The sequence below is a fragment of the Malaclemys terrapin genome, chromosome 6, assembly GCF_027887155.1.
Source record: "Malaclemys terrapin pileata isolate rMalTer1 chromosome 6, rMalTer1.hap1, whole genome shotgun sequence".
In the NCBI taxonomy this organism is placed as follows: Eukaryota; Metazoa; Chordata; order Testudines; family Emydidae; genus Malaclemys; species Malaclemys terrapin.
Genome location: NC_071510.1, coordinates 54,434,869 through 54,451,481, shown reverse-complemented (window position 1 = coordinate 54,451,481; position 16,613 = coordinate 54,434,869). Strand labels below are relative to the sequence as shown.

The 16,613-nt window shown below is 42.2% G+C and overlaps 2 protein-coding genes across 2 annotated transcripts in view; one reads left to right on the top strand and one right to left on the bottom strand.

The window, feature by feature from the left end:
- Window positions 1–16,613, top strand: part of SLC12A2 (solute carrier family 12 member 2) — a 120,780-nt gene that overhangs the window by 43,255 nt on the left and 60,912 nt on the right. Inside the window, exons 3-6 of the mRNA XM_054031296.1 lie at window positions 587–662; window positions 3,089–3,184; window positions 6,741–6,880; window positions 8,584–8,694. Coding sequence (XP_053887271.1) covers window positions 587–662; window positions 3,089–3,184; window positions 6,741–6,880; window positions 8,584–8,694 — 423 coding nt within the window. The remainder of the gene's footprint in view (window positions 1–586; window positions 663–3,088; window positions 3,185–6,740; window positions 6,881–8,583; window positions 8,695–16,613) is intronic.
- On the bottom strand, window positions 12,055–13,811 carry LOC128838850 (uncharacterized). The gene is made up of 2 exons (XM_054031300.1): window positions 13,578–13,811; window positions 12,055–12,583 (listed from the first exon to the last, which is right to left on the bottom strand). The coding sequence occupies exons 1-2, from the start codon at window positions 13,747–13,749 to the stop codon at window positions 12,108–12,110; spliced, it is 648 nt and encodes a 215-aa protein (XP_053887275.1). The 5' UTR covers window positions 13,750–13,811; the 3' UTR covers window positions 12,055–12,107.

Here is a 16,613-nt window from a genome sequence, read left to right as displayed (position 1 = left end):
AACTGTTCCTGTCTTTGTTTGAAAACAAAGGAGGAACAAAGGGCACTACATAGGACTGGGACCAGAAGCAGCAGAGGACTAGCACCAATGCTCTAATAGACTGTTAGAAAGCTGGGATTGTCAGTTTTGCAGTGGTGTATATTCTAGTATGAATTTGAACCCTAGTGAGGAAGAGAAACTCATTGTTCTCTGTGAACAATTTGGCATTTTTTCTGGAATTGGTCTAGGATCAAAAATATTAGGTTTCAGTTCTTGAGTTAGTGTAATTTTCCATCCCCGATGAAGATAAAGTGGGTAAGAAAACTGTGATCAGAAAACAATTCCTAGTCCTCAAGATATGAAAAATGGAAAAACTCCATCCAACCAAGCCAGTAACTCTTGTATATACCTAATAATGTCACTCAGTCATGGAACATTTTAGGAGGGAAAGGGGGCTTTGCTACAGCAACTAATCCATTCAAAATTTTAAGTATGAATGTATTTGTAGGTTTAACATGTTGTTTGCAATACCTAGCTGAAATAACTCTATGTATATGTTAAAACCACGGAATTATGAGAAGATATGTCTTGTATTTTGTTCTCCTAGGTACGATGTATGTTGAATATTTGGGGTGTGATGCTCTTCATCAGACTGTCATGGATTGTAGGACAGGCTGGGATAGGTATGTATGCAATTTTTAAAAATTTGACATCTTATTTAGTTTTAGCGAATGCAGTTATAGGTATGGAGACTGGGTAACTTTTAAATGAGTTATCAATGATCCATGATTTTAGAGCAATTGGGGAAAGGGGGCTGACTAATACAAATGTAGATCTTGCCAAACCAACCTGATCACCTTCTTTGAGAAGGTAATAGATTTTTTTAGACAAAGGAAACGCAGTGTATCTAATTTACCTCAATTTCATTAAGGCATTTGATACGGTTTCACATGGGGAATTATTAGTTAAATTGGAAAAGATGGGGATCAATATGAAAATTGAAAGGCGGATAAGGAACCGGTTAAAGGGGAGACTACAACGGGTCATACTGAAAGGTGAAATGTCAGGCTGGAAGGAGGTTACTAGTGGAGTTCCTCAGGGATTGGTTTTGGGACCAATCTTATTGAATCTTTTTATTACTGACCTTGGCACAAAAAGTGGGAATGTGCTAATAAAGTTTGCGGATGACACAAAGCTGGGAGGTATTGCTAACATATAGAAGGACTGGGACATCATACAGGAAGATCTGGATGACCTTGTAAACTGGAGTAATAGTAATAGGATGAAATTTAATAGTGAAAAGTGCAAGGTCATACATTTGGGGATTAATAACAAGAATTTTGGTTATAAATTGGGGACACACCAGTTGGAAGTAACAGAGGAGGAGAAGGACCTTGGAGTATTGGTTGATCACAGGATGACTATGAGCTGCCAATGTGATATGACGGTTAAAAAACCTAATACGGTTTTAGCATGCATTAAGTGAGGTATTTCCAGTAAAGATACGGAGGTGTTAGTACCGTTATACAAGGCACTAGTAAGACCTCATCTGGAATACTGTGTGCAGTTCTGGTCTCCCATGTTTAAGAAGGATGAATTCAAACTGGAACAGGTACAGAGAAGGGCTCCTAGGATGATCTGAGGAATGGAAAACCTGTCTTATGAAAGGAGACTGAAAGAGCTTGGCTTGTTCAGCCTAACCAAAAGAAGGCTGAGTGGAGATATGATTGCTCTTTATAAATATATCAGAGGGATAAATACCAGGGAAGGAGAGGAATTATTTAAGCTTAGTACCAATGTGGACACAAGAACAAACGGATATAAACTGGACACTAGGAAGTTTAGACTTGAAATTAGACGAAGGTTTCTAACCGTTGGAGGAGTAAAGTTCTGGAACAGCCTTCCAAGGAGAGTAGTGGGGGCAAAAGATATATCTGGCTTCAAGGCTAAGCTTGATAAGTTTATGGAGGGGATGGTATGATGGGATAGCCTAATTTTGGCAATTAATTGATCTTTGATTATTAGCAGGTAAATAGGCCCAGCGGTCTGTGATGGGATGTTAGATGGGGTGGGATCTGAGTTGCTACAGAGAATTCTTTCCTGGGTGCTGGCTGGTGAGTCTTGCCCACATGCTCAGGGTTTCACTGATTGCCATATTTGGGGTCGGGAAGGAATTTTCCTCCAGGGAAGATTGGCAGAGGCTCTGGAGGTTGGCAGAGGGGAGGGATAGCTCAGTGGTTTGAGCATTGGCTTGCTAAACCCAGGGTTGTGAGTTCAGTCCCTGAGGGGGCCACTTAGGGATCTGGGGCAAAATCAGTACTTGGCCCTGCTGGTGAAGGCAGGGGGCTGGACTCGATGAACTTTCAAGGTCCCTTCCAGTTCTAGGAGATAGGTATATCTCCATTATTTCTTTCTTTTCTTCTTTCTTTCTAAACCACGATTTGAGGACTTCAATAACTCAGACATAGGTTAGGGGTTTGTTACAGGAGTGGGTGGGTGAGATTCTGTGGCCTGCATTGTGCAGGAGGTCAGACTAGATGATCATAATGGTCCCTTCTGACCTTAAGTCTGAGTCTATGATGTGTTGCCTGTTACACAGCATGATCATAAAATTCTTAAGAAGCTAAATGGGAAAACTTGCTAGAATGCCTAATCTGACTCCTCTCTTTCATAGTTCTTCAGAGTGAGTTACATATTTTTAGTTTAGGTCTGAAAAGTAGAGATTGATAGATATGGAGAGTATGTGGAAATACTTATACTTAGCTGGAACTGGACTACAGAAAGCCTCATATCTGTAGCAGGTTCTAGGGAGCACAGCTGCTACGCTATTGATAAGAAGGTGCAGTGTGTTCTCCGTACCAAGTCTGATTAGTTCTCCCTGAATCCCACTGTGCCCAGCTCTCTGGGTGGGGGAGTAGAGAAGAAGAGGGTAGTAGGAAAGGAGGTTTCTTCCATATCTGTATAAGAGCTCTGCCCAGCCTAATGTTATCCAAACCTGTTTGGAAAGTACACTGTCACAATTCTGACACAATGAAATACCAGGCACATGTACTTTTCTGAAGCTAGCTTTAATTTTTAATATATTGTAACTATTTTTTTCTTTTCAAAGCTCTTTCTGTCTTGGTTATTGCAATGGCAACTGTTGTGACAACTATCACAGGATTGTCTACTTCAGCAATAGCTACCAATGGATTTGTAAGAGGAGGTAAAACTACTTTTGTAAATAGTTCTTTGTACTTTAACTGGGGTTAAAATTGTGTCTTTATAAGATAAGGTTCTGATTAAACCTCGGTTTCTTCTCCCTTGTCTTTAAGAATGATAAATAAGTATTGATGGCATGAAGAGAAAATAATTAAAAGGATTCCCTTTTTAGGAAATATCTGTTGTTCTGCAATGTCTCTCTCACCTATCCCCACCCCCTCTTTTTAAAAAACGAATTAATTGAATAACTTGCATGGTAGTTCTAATTTGTAGCTCCCCTTCCCAATTTCACAGAAATGCTGCCTTGTTTTCCTGCAGACTTTTGGTAGGGGGAGAGAGCAAGTCCTTTCCTTGTTGTTTGTGTTGCTATTTAAGTATTTTATAGTTTCAGAACCTAATTAGTGTTCTGTAGCAAGAAATTTAAGTTTTTTTTAATGCAAAAGGCACCTTGGAAATAAAATTGTTTAGGAATAAATCCATATGCTCATATATTTGCTCAGTAATGTCTTTTTTTTTTTTTTTTTTTTTGTTTAAAGTATTATTTTTTCAAAAATGAATGCTATTAAATATCCCCCACTTCTGTTACATGGCTTGGTTAAAATTAAGAGTAATTTTAACTTTTTCCTATAGATGAATCCATTGGATGAAATTTATGCATTTCCTGGTAAAAACAGATCTACTGTTTCAGAAAACATCTGTTTTTGTCCTATAGTAGAATATATTTCAGTTTATTCTCTTCAGAACTATATAAGTTCCTGGGCACACATAATTTTATGGTGGAAGACTCTTCCAAAAGAAGTTCAATTGCTCTGAAAAGTTACCCTTTAGATAATGTTAATGCTTTTCTCTCCAGAAGGTATTGGTTTGAGACTGGCATTTTTGTTAGCATGCATGCTTATGTCCTGTAGCCAGGAACTATGTATCTACAAAATGATTTCAGTAAGAGCTTAAGGTGCAGGGAAGGACTTTACTGTCATGAAATACTTTTGGAGCAGAGTAATCACCAGTATTCAGTCAGCCATTTTATTATAAAAAACAGTAACAAAGTAAAGCAGTAGCAGTTACAAAAAGCTCCTTATGTACCTATCCCACTCTTCACTATTAGACATGCAGACAAAAATGCTGCTATTGCAGGGAAATAAGACAGCAGGAATACCAACAACTAAACATTAGCCTTGTCACAAGCATAAAATTGTCATTTGGCATTTAGCTGTTAAATGTGTCAATTCTAATTAACACTGTTCTCTTCTGTGTATTAAAGAGTAAAGTTATATTCTTGCTTCTCTTCTGGTAGACTCCAGGATTTATTTTTAAATCTGTTTCTTCTCTTCCCCTATCCCATCCTTTATGCACACATAGTTAATATTTCCTAGTCTGAAATTGACCCGTTACTGGAGTCAGAGTATGCTATCTTCAACTTATAACATCCATTATCTGCAACTCTATGAAATTAATGGAGTTTTTTGCTCTGTATTTCCCCATCCCTCCAATTATCTCTTGAAATAGAAATCTGAGGATTTTTTTCCTTGCGAAAGTTGTATTCTTTAAGTGGGATACAGCTTTTTTAAGTGTCTAAGTAAATGAAGCCCTATATGAGAGGTTATGTCTTGTTGTTGAAAGACATATAAAAGAAAAATTTTCAGCATGCAGAAGTCATTATTAAAAAATAGAAATATGACCTGCAAAGGCTACCTTTTGCTGATAAGGCTAGTATAGGGAGATATCATTAAGGGAATGTGTGTTGTTTGCCTGCAGATTTATTCTTAAACCACTGAGAATTTTTTTTAAAAAACATGCATTTCTGTAGTGTCAAATAAGTTCTTTAAATTTCTATTTTTTTTTCTAGATGTTATTCTTCTATCTAGCCTCCAATGCCCCATTTTCTATTTAAAAAGCTTTTGTGCATGGAAATTAAGACACAGAGAATATATTTCAAGTTGAATAATATAAAGAAACAGTTTTCAAACTGAATAGTTGTCTTCTGGTTGTCATGACGTCCCCAGTGCAGTACAGAAGACTCCCTTGACATCATTTGAAAGCTAAAGAAACTCCAAATTGTATAGACTCGAGATTTATCATAAGACAAAGGATTTTATCAGCTATCACTGTTTTCAGCGTTCATTCTTGTTGAATGCATATGTTAATATACTGTTGTACTAGGATTTCTTGAATTGTGAGAATTTTCTTTCTAGCCAGGTAGCAATTATAACCCAAGAAATAAGTCATTCTGCACAATTGCTTTGACTACTTTCTATCAAGTTGTGTGCTATACCAGTCAATTTTATTTCCAGCATTTCATATAGATTACTTCCTGTTTAATACTGGACTGTCTGAATTTCAACAGATTTTTTTAGAAATTCTTTCTTTTTGAAAATTAGGAGATTTTCACTTAATGTCACATTTTGAAAATCTAAACAGATATGCCCAGACTTGTCAGGTCCATAGCTGGCCTCCTCAAAATTATAACACTTATGTTTTGAGTAAGAAATGAAATTTCTAAGAATGTACAAGTTAACTTAACTTAGTTGGAGTTAAAATTTGAAGGCTGGGGGGTAAGGGTGGAGTGGGAAGGCCAAAAGAAATGTTGCACTGTGTTTTTAGTCCCAAATGATCTTTATAATGAAGACTTCTCAAATTTTCATGTAGTATAAACTTGTTGAAATCTCATGAAATGGTTAAATTTGAAGAACTTTTTTAGGATTAATGATCTGCAGTTATGCTTCCTAATTGGAAATTTTTTTTTAGATATAACATATTGCAGAGAATTCCATGAAGATTTGTCCTCTTTTTAAAATGATTGTAACCTCCAACTTTTGATAGAAATGAAGCTTCAGGCTACTGTTAGTAGCCATTCTAAAAGAAGGAGTTTTGGCTATCTCTCGTTGTTCCCAATGGGCGAAAAGCCAAGCTGTTTTCAGGGAAGCGAAGGGGGAAAGTACTTTGTAGCATGTAATAATTGAAATAAAGTAGTATTTCTTGACTATATATGCATGTTTACGCTAATCTCAAATAATATCCCTGATGGATTATTTAAAAAGAAAAAAATAAACAGCACACTAAATACATAGATTTACAAACAAGTCATAATTTTTTCAGTGCATGTCAGAGGCACAAGTCCTCACTGAGGAAAATTCTACTTCCATGTTATCTATCGGTAAAAGTGTGTCTAAGTAACAAAGCATTCAACCTGCCTCCATCCTTCAAAATTGTTTCGCCTGTTCAGACAGGCAAGTATCTGTAAAATTCTAAATCAGTTGTGTACTTGAACAATAAGTCAGAGCATTTCTGGTGAATGCATGTCTCAGGTGATGATGTAAGGCACCAGGTTTAAGAAATTTTAGTAACTTGGGGAAGTATAATCTCTAGAAATAAGTTGTCACTAACTGTTACATACTGAGTTTTTAAACAGAAATAAGGAAAGTAGTTGAGATTATTTATTATTTGTATTATCATAGGATTTAAAAATGTCCTTGATGCTAGTGACTTTGCTGCCCACATGAATAATTACAGCTCTGTTGGTGTCCAGAGTTCTAAAGCCTTTTCATACAATTTTTCTTTAGGAGGAGCATATTATTTAATTTCCAGAAGCCTGGGACCTGAATTCGGTGGCGCAATAGGCCTAATCTTCGCATTTGCTAATGCTGTTGCAGTAGCTATGTATGTGGTTGGTTTTGCAGAGACAGTTGTAGAACTGCTGCAGGTAAATAGATTGCATTTGCTAATCTGTATGACTACCATGACTTTATGCTAATTTTTGTTAATTTTGGTTAACAGCAGCATGTATTGATACAGGTTTAGGATGTGCTGCAATATTACTTTTTACATTAATACATTGTTGAATTATGATGAATTCAGTTTGATATTAAAAAGCTTTTTGAATTTTGCCTTTTTTTGAGTGGGACTAAGTTAAAATTGTAATAAAAATCAAATTGACAGTTTAGAAAAAAGGTTGATGAAATACGAGTTACTAATAAGCATTTTGTTGTTGTCAAGCAGTCCTTTTAAAGCTTAAAATGAATGGTTGTCTTGTAGAATGTTTCCAAGCTTCTTTTAAAGGATCTAGAAAGATTTAAAAATGGGCAGAAAATAATAGAATGAACTTAACTAAAAATTACAAGTACGATCTAATTTCCCTGGGGCAGAATTTGATTGAGAAAAATCTTAAAATTCATGCTTAGTGAAAAGAAAAAAAACCTGGAACGTGGTAATATAGGAAGAGACTTGGGAGTAATACCAAAAATGTCTGTACAGCAGTATGGCAGCAAGAGAAGGCCAGTTCTGGGTTGTATACACAGAGGTATCAGTACACACAGTGATAGGGAAGTAATATCCCTCTCTATATCAATCCTATGGTATAACCACACCTGGCATATAATAGATTATTCAGTTTGGGGCAATATATATTACCATAAAGCTGTTGGTAAATAGGATATAATTCAGATGAGTGACAGCAATGATTAAGGGCTTAAAAAGCTAAATATATATAATTTGGCAAATGGCTGCTAAAGATGCTGGGGTACATAAATCTACAAATATTTGAAAGGTGTAAACATTAAGGAAGAAGAGTAGTTTAGTTATTCACAGTAGTATGAGAGGAGTGGGCTGGGGATGTAAATGTTCCTGTTCTTAATGCCATCTGAATACCAGCAAGGATTTCCCAATTATAAATTGTATTAGCTTGTAGAATAGTCTTTGAAAGGAAGTGGTGGAGGTTCCATTGCTGGGGATATTTAAAACTAGTAAAGCACACACACACCTAGATACTTCAGAACCTTTGTAAATGTAATACAGAGGATGATCTTGCATTGGTAGGAAGATGAGTTAAGGTTTTCCTTCATCTCTAGCTGTTGCTGCTGCTGTGTCACACAGGCTCTCATACATTCCTAAGTCGGGTGTAATATAGAGTTAAGTGATGGTAATTGAGTTCTTAAACATATTAGTAGAAAAAAGCTACTGCTTCAGAGGTGCCAGAAAAAAAGCTCTAGAATCTGTGAACCCCCTATCTACAGAGCAGTTATAGCATGAAGAGCAGTAGTGGCACGGCATTGTGGAAGGCTTTGTATTGTCATCAAGGAGCAGCTTGTGGACGTTAGTTCTGTGACTGGCTTCTTTATGGAGCCTGTCAATAAGGTTGCTGGCTGATATCCCTTCTGTTGGTTGAAAGCAGTCACTGCCTGTTCACTCATTTTCATGTGAATGGGTCCACTAGCTATTTCATTGAAGCCTCTGAACAATCCTCAGCTGGTCCTATTTTTTGCTCACTAACATCAGTAGGTTTGAACCAATGGTGTAAAAGTAAACTATTTGTATTCAATTTCTAAACCACTACTCCCTCTAGATTGTGTAGTAGGAAAAATACATTCTGCACTGCATGTAATTGTCTTTAAAATTGTTCTCTTCTAGGAAAATGGTGCACTTATGTTGGATCAGACGAATGACATCAGAATTATAGGAGCCATCACAGTACTTGTATTGTTAGGTATCTCTGTAGCAGGAATGGAATGGGAAGCAAAAGTAAGTAACTATGATCTAAAATTTAAAATAGTGACACTACTTACATGAAGACACTAGAGGAGCTCATATTGTTTTATTATGTACATTCTGTTCCAGATTCTGTTGATACTTTTTAATATACATTTGTACTTAGTACACACCTCTCTCTGTCCATGTTGGAAAGAAAGAGAAGAGGCCATGGATGTGGTTTAAATAGGTCATAAATGTATTCAGTTATAATGTCTGAGAGTACCTGGCAACAAATTGTAGAGTGTAGGAAAGAGGGATTTGGCTCCCTCCTGTTTAGTACATAAAAATCGCAACCCCTTTCTTCAGTTCCTTTAAGGGGGGCCAGGAAAAGGGGGGGGGGCGGCTCAGCGGATGAGATGTAGGAGCCCCAAGCCCCCCTTACTCAGCTCCCTTATGGGAAGCTGTACTTCAAATCCTTTTCCAATCCATTTTCTCCAATAACTGTATCCCTTCCATCCATACTGAGTACCTGCACTGGACATCTGCCACAAGTTTTACATATTAATTGCGACATTACAACCTAACCTCCTTATTCCACCGCTCTGAGTCCTAGACCAGCTGTGGGGAAGGAAAAAAAAAAACAACCCATCCCATGTCAGCCAATCTGGCAGTGAGGGGAAAATTTCCTCCCTAGCTCCCCCCAAAAAAAGGGGCAACTAGCATAATGTTCACAGTGGGTCAAAATGGAACCCGGTCCTTTTGCCAAGTACAGAGTGGGTGCTGCCAGCGCAATCCTGGTAGAGAGGGTATCTACGAGTCTGCATGGGGTATAAATATCTCCCCACTTTTCCAGACAGCACAAAGGGCAGTGCAGTGACCTAGTCCTAACCTGGCCCCAGCTGTTTCCTGCCCTTCCTGTGTACATGCTTGTAATCTTTCCCCTATTTACCCACCTGCGGTAAGGGAGCCCTTAAAGAGGAAACACCCCTTCAAGATAGCCAGAGAGAGACCCACACCCATAAAGGTTTACAGTCAGCATATAATATGGATACTGTCCACAACTCGGGGTATGTCTACACTACGAGAGTAGTTCGATTTTACTTAAATCGAATTTTTGGAATCGATATTGCAAAGTCGAACGTGTGTCCACACTAAGGACAGTAATTCGACTTTGTGAGTCTACAGTAACGGGGAAAGCGTCGACATTGGAACCGGTGCACTGTGGGCAGCTATCCCACAGTTCCCGCAGTCCCTGCTGCCCATTGGAATTCTGGGTGGAGCCGCAAATGCCTTCTGGGTAAAAAAAAATGTCTCGAGGGTGCTTTTGGGTAACTGTCGTCATCCGTCCATCACTCCCGCCCTCCCTCCCTGAAAGCGCCGGCGGGAAATCAGTTCGCGCACTTTTCTAGTCAGTGACAGCGCGGACGCCACAGCACTGCGAGCATGGAGCCCGCTGCGACCATCGCTGCAGTTGTGGCCGCTCTCAACGCCTCGCAGCTTATCATCCACCTTTCCCTGAGGCAGATGCAGATAAGTCAGGCGAGGAGGCTACGGCACCGCGGTGAGGGCCTGAAGTCTGAGAGTAGCACGGACCTCTCAGAAAGCACGGGACCCAGCGCCGAGGACATCACGGTGGCAATGGGTCATGTTGATGCCGTGGAACGGCGATTCTGGGCCCGGGAAACAAGCACTGAGTGGTGGGACCGCACAGTGCTGCAGGTCTGGGATGAATCCAGTGGCTGCGAAACTTTCGCATGCGGAAGGGAACTTTCCTTGAACTTTGTGAGTTGCTGTCCCCTGCCCTGAAGCGCAAGGACACCTGGATGCGAGCAGCCCTGACTGTCCAGAAGCGAGTGGCCATAGCCCTCTGGAAGCTTGCAACGCCAGACAGCTACCGGTCAGTCGCGAACCACTTTGGCGTGGGGAAATCTACCGTGGGGGTTGTTGTGATGCAAGTAGCCAAGGCAATCGTTGATTACTGCTGTCAAAGGTAGTGACCCTGGGAAACGTGGAGGCGATCATAGATGGCTTCGCAGCGATGGGATTCCCAAACTGCGGTGGGGCCATAGATGGAACTCACATCCCTATCCTGGCACCGGACCACCAGGCCAGCCAGTCCATTAACAGAAAGGGCTACTTTTCCATGGTGCTGCAAGCACTGGTGGACCACAGGGGACGTTTTACGAACATCTACGTCGGATGGCCGGGCAAGGTTCATGACGCTCGTGTTTTCAGGAACTCTGGTCTGTTTAGACGGCTGCAGCAAGGTATTTACTTCCCGGACCACAAAATAACTGTTGGGGATGTGGAGATGCCTATAGTCATCCTCAGGGACCCAGCCTACTCGCTAATGCCCTGGCTCATGAAGCCCTATACTGGCGCCCTGGACAGTGAAAAAGAACTCTTCAACTACTGGCTGAGCAAGTGCAGAATGGTGGTGGAGTGTGCTTTTGGCCGTCTCAAGGGGAGATGGAGAAGCTTACTGACTCGCTGTGATCTCAGCGAAACCAATATCCCCATTGTTATAGCAGCTTGCTGTGTGCTCCACAATCTCTGTGAGAGCAAGGGGGAGACCTTTATGGAGGGGTGGGAGGTTGAGGCAAATAGCCTGGCTTCTGATTACGCCCAGCCAGACAGCCGGGCGATTAGAAGAGACCAGCGGGACGCGCTGTGCATCCAGGAGGCTTTGAAAGCTAGGTTCCTGACTGAGCAGGGTAACCTGTGACTTTTAAGTTAGTGTACAGAGAAGCTGAACCTGCCCCCGTTTCTTTACCCAGTTAATGTTGACTATCCTCTCCAGTTACATACCCCCTTCACCCCCTTCCAACACACGTTTAGAAATAAAATCACTTCTACTTTGTTAATGAACACCGTTGTCTTTATTACTGTTTTCGCGGGAATGTTTTAAAACTGGGACGTAGACTGTGGTGGGGAGCGGGTGTAGTGTACTGACGCAAATGAAGCTTCTAAACTCCAGGATTGACAGGCTCCGCTGTGGTGGACTGGTTGTTTCAACGGAGCCTGTCACCCCTCCTGATCGGGACTGTGTGTATGGGGGGGCGATGTGACTTTGTGGCGGGGGAGGACGGTTACAGATCCCCTGCTGCGTGGCTCTGTGATCCAGGATAAGGACCGCCGCTTAAGATCTGTAACTGCCCTCCCCGCCACAAAGTCACAGAGCAACCCACCTCCCACCACAGAACATGAAAACCACCTCCCAGACTGACCAGGGTAACTAGTCACTGCACTGTGTATGTGCCCTGCAGCTGGACCTGCCCCCGCCTATGTACCCTGCCAAAGGCGACTGTCCTGTCCAATTACCAACCCCCTTCCCCCCCCCTCCTCCAAAAGAACATGATGGAAACAGTAATTAACAGAAACGTATTTTTTATTATCAACTACACGTGGAACTGGGAGGTGAAACTTGGACGGGGGCTTGTGTGAGGCGGGAAGGAAAGAACTTGTCAAATTTTGGGGAATGAGAGCCTTCTACTACTAGAGCTCTCTGCAGGGGTGGAGTGAGAGTTAGCACGGACTCTGCCGCCCCTCCTTCTTTGCACTTTCGGTGAGGGGGGTATGGGACTTGGTGGCGGGGGAGGGCGGTTAGAGAGAGACTGCAGCGGGGCTCTGTCCTCCTGCCTCCGTTCCTGCAGAACATCCACAAGGCGCCGGAGCGTGTCCGTTTGCTCCCTCAGAAGTCCAAGCAGCGTTTGAGTCGCCTGCTGGTCTTCCTGCCGCCACCTCTCCTCCCGATCCATGTTTGCTTGGTGCATTTGGGACAAGTTCTCCCGCCACTGGGTCTGCTGTGCTGCCTGGGCTCGGGAGCAGGCCATAAGCTCCGAGAACATGTCCTCCCGTGTCCTCTTCTTCCTACGCCTAATCTGCGCTAGCCTCTGGGAGTGTGATGCCAGGCTAGGTTGTGAGACAGTCGCAGATGTGGCTGTGGGAATGGGAAAAAGGGAGTGAATTCCTCAGAAAGATAAATGTAGTTGTGAACAAAGAACATAGTCTTTCTCTGTGAACAAGACCATGCACAGCACCTATCACATGCGCACTCAGCACAAGGTTGAATTCTCGGCCTTCGCATTCAGTGCCTGGGGTCTTGCACAGCAGATTTGAGAAGCGGGGCAGGACACCGGAATTTCTGTAGCAGGCAGACATGGTAAGCCGTAGACTTGTGGCAGCTTAAAACTTTAATATTAGCACTGGCCTCATTTCACATTGAAAGCAATGTCAGTCCCTGCTGCCAGCAATCCGGCAAGCAGGAACTCTGCCCCTGTCCCACCCCCTCGCGGCTGTCCCCGGGAACAATCCCTGTAGGCTGCCCCTCTCCCGCCTCCACTGCGTGGCCGCAAACCAGCGGTTACAGTTCTGTAAAGGAACGGGCAAGCAGTCCCAACAGTAACATTCCCCTACCTAATGCAAAGCAGGTCACCATGAGCGACATCACCCTCATGAGGATCTCAGACAGCGAGAAAGAAAGAATGCTTCGGGAAAGCCTCCAAAGACCAGGGCCATATGCCGCCCTGCTGTGCAGAGCAATGATCCCTGAGTACTTGATTGTCTCGTGGCGCGGCAACGTGTCATACTACGGAGGACCCAATAAGGCCGCTCTCCCCAGGAACCTGATGCAACGGCTTTCCAGTTACCTCCAGGAGAGCTTCCTCGAGATGTCCCAGGAGGATTTCTGCTCTATCCCCGGACATAAAGACCGCATTTTACTCTAGCTGCACTGGCAGTGACTAAACAGTAGAGCGGCTTGGGCAGAACAATCATGCTAAACCGGACATTGTTAGATTTTTTTTCAATAGTTGCACTGCCCAGGACTGAAACGTTAAGCACCTAGGGCAAACTAATCATGAGAAACCCATTGTTGTTGTTCTTAATATTCCTGTTCTGTTAAAAATAAATGTTTAGATGTTTTAAACACTTACTGGCTGATCCTTCCCCAGATTCTGTGTCCGGGTTAACGGCTGGGGACGGTTGGTAGGGGATCTCTGTAAGGGTGATGAAGAGATCCTGGCTGTCGGGGAAATCAGCGTTGTAAGCACTGTCGACTGCCTCGTCCTCCTCATCTCCTTCCTCATCTTCCCCGTCCGCTAACATGTCCGAGGAACCAGCCGTGGACAATATCCCATCCTCATAGTCCACGGTCAGTGGTGGGGTAGTGGTGGCGGCCGCACCTAGGATGGAATGCAATGCCTCATAGAAACGGGATGTCTGGGGATGGGATCCGGAGCGTCCGTTTGCCTCTTTGGTCTTCTGGTAGCCTTGTCTCAGTTCCTTGATTTTCACGCGGCACTGCGTTGCATCCCGGCTGTATCCTCTCTCTGACATGTCTTTAGAGATCTTCTCGTAGATCTTTGCATTCCGTTTCTTGGAGCGCAGCTCGGAAAGCACGGACTCATCGCCCCACACAGTGATCAGATCCAAGACTTCCCGATCAGTCCATGCTGGGGCTCTCTTTCTATTCTGAGATTGCACGGCCATCACTGCTGGAGAGCTCTGCATCGTTGCCAGTGCTGCTGAGCTCGCCACAATGTCCAGACAGGAAATGAGATTCAAACTGCCCAGACAGGAAAAGGAATTCAAATTCAAATTTTCCCGGGGCTTTTCCTGTGTGGCTGGTCAGAGCATCCGAGCTCGGACTGCTGTCCAGAGCGTCAACAGAGTGGTGCACTGTGGGATAGCTCCCGGAGCTATTAGCGTCGATTTCCATCCACACCTAGCCTAATTTGACATGGCCATGTCGAATTTAGCGCTACTCCCCTCGTCGGGAAGGAGTACAGAAGTCGAATTAAAGAGACCTCTATGTCGAACTAATTAGCTTCGCGGTGTGGACGGGTGCAGGGTTAATTCGATGTAACGGCGCTAACTTCGACATAAACGCCTAGTGTAGACCAGGCCTCGGTGGATAATTCAGTTAGGTGACCACATAAATTGTCCTCTTTTTCTCAGAATTGGGGATTCTGTTTACTGAATCTACTTTCATGCATGTGGTGGAGCAGTTGCTATGGCCTGCCCTAGCCCAGCTTGCCACTTTTACCACATCTTCCACTTGATATGCTCGCTTTATGGCTGAATGTGGCACACCTTCCACTTTGCTTGTTCCCAGTGTCCTTTCTCTATGCCTCCCCACAGTGTCAGTGCAGCCTAGCCATCTGCCATTTTAATATCTTCCCCGAATCACTCAAGAAATGGCTTGATCTACATTCTTAACCACAATAGATCTCAAAAATCTTATCTTCCTTCTTATGGTAGATGATCAGGTCATCATTATTGCCATTTTCTGTAACTAAGAATTCACCGGAAACATTGTGTTGATGTACATATTATTTGGCATATCCTCATTCCTGACACTGTTATCCAAGTTGATGTGATCTTTATAGTCCAGATGAAGAAAGAGGGTATCCTTAGTACATTTAAGTATATTTTTAGCAGTAGGTTATCCAGGGAAAGGGAATTTCTCTCCAGGTAATCCAGTAGCAGTGCTAGCAACAATTCACAAATAACTTAAAAACAAAACAGAACCCCAGATTCTTAATGAGTTCTCTGGATGTTGCCCATTTTGGAGCTAATTTTTTAAAGCACTTCATTTCAATTTCTATTGAAAAATATTTTTATTAATGTATATAAATGAAGTTTATAATCTTCATTTTCCAATACTCTGCTCAGGTAGTCTCCAATGTCTATTGTTTAATACCTATTCATGTTGGTGTTGTGCACATATAAGTCCAATGGACAATGCTGAACTCCTAAACCTTTACCATTAACTTGTTTCAGTCTCTGTTAGGGCCTCCAAAGTAATCGGCAAAACTTTTGAAGCCATCATACTAAAATCTCTAGCAATATTTTCACATTGCACAGCAAAAATAACAACTGGACAACAATGGCACATGGTATATGCTTGCCCACATAGTGCTTCTGTGCCAAGGAGAAACAAACTTGAACCACAAGACCACTAGAATATCTCTTTTCCTGGAGAAACAGAGCCTACCTGTCAGAGCAACTTGCATGGTGGGCAAGACTTACCTTAAGGCCAATTGGCTCAGTTACCAGAGGGAGGCAACCGACAAGTGGGAGCTAAATTAAATATTTTGTTGATAATCTGCTCTCCAACCACTTTTCATCTACATTTTATATGCAGCTTAATACAACAGCAAGGTACTAATATTTTGCTCTCAATAATGGCATTCTGGTGCATAGAAGACCGCTTGTGTCGGTGGACATCCATCTACTAATTCACAAAATGGTTTGAAAAATGCTGTAATCCTGATCACGCCATACTGATTTCACAGATTCTAGTTCCTTAGGCTAATAAACATGGCGGATAGCAATCTGCAGAATCTCTATTTCTGAATGCTTTTCTTTGCTGTGACCCCTAAATTCCTCTGATGGTCACAGATTTGATATTTCAGCTTGAGAGTATGGGTACCTTTTGGGAGATACTCTAACTTTCTTTTCAAATCTCTGAAATCTTCTAGGACAGGGGTAGGCAAACTATGGCATGCGTGCCAAAGGCTGCATGTGAGTTCATTTTCAGTGTCACTCATACTGCCCACCGGTCCGGAGGGCTCTGCATTTTAATTTCATTTTAAATTAAGCTTCTTAAACATTTTAAAAACCTTATTTACTTTACATACAACAATAGTTTAGTTATATATTATAGACTTATAGAAAGAGACCTTCTAAAAGCACTAAAATGTATTACTAGGACGCGAAACCTTTAGAGTGAATAAATAAAGACTCGGCACACCACTTCTGAAAGGTTGCCGACTCCTGTCCTAGAGCAAGCAAGAGCATTCGGGAAAAATCATTTACGTGTATGTAGACTTTGGCCTAAATCTCCTCAGAATCTGTTGGAGAAATCTAACTTCTTGTGGCTGGCCTCCCTGAGGGATTAAACTCTGTTTACTTAAATTCTCCATTACTCAATTACTCAATTCTCCATTATTGGGGTTGTTAATCAG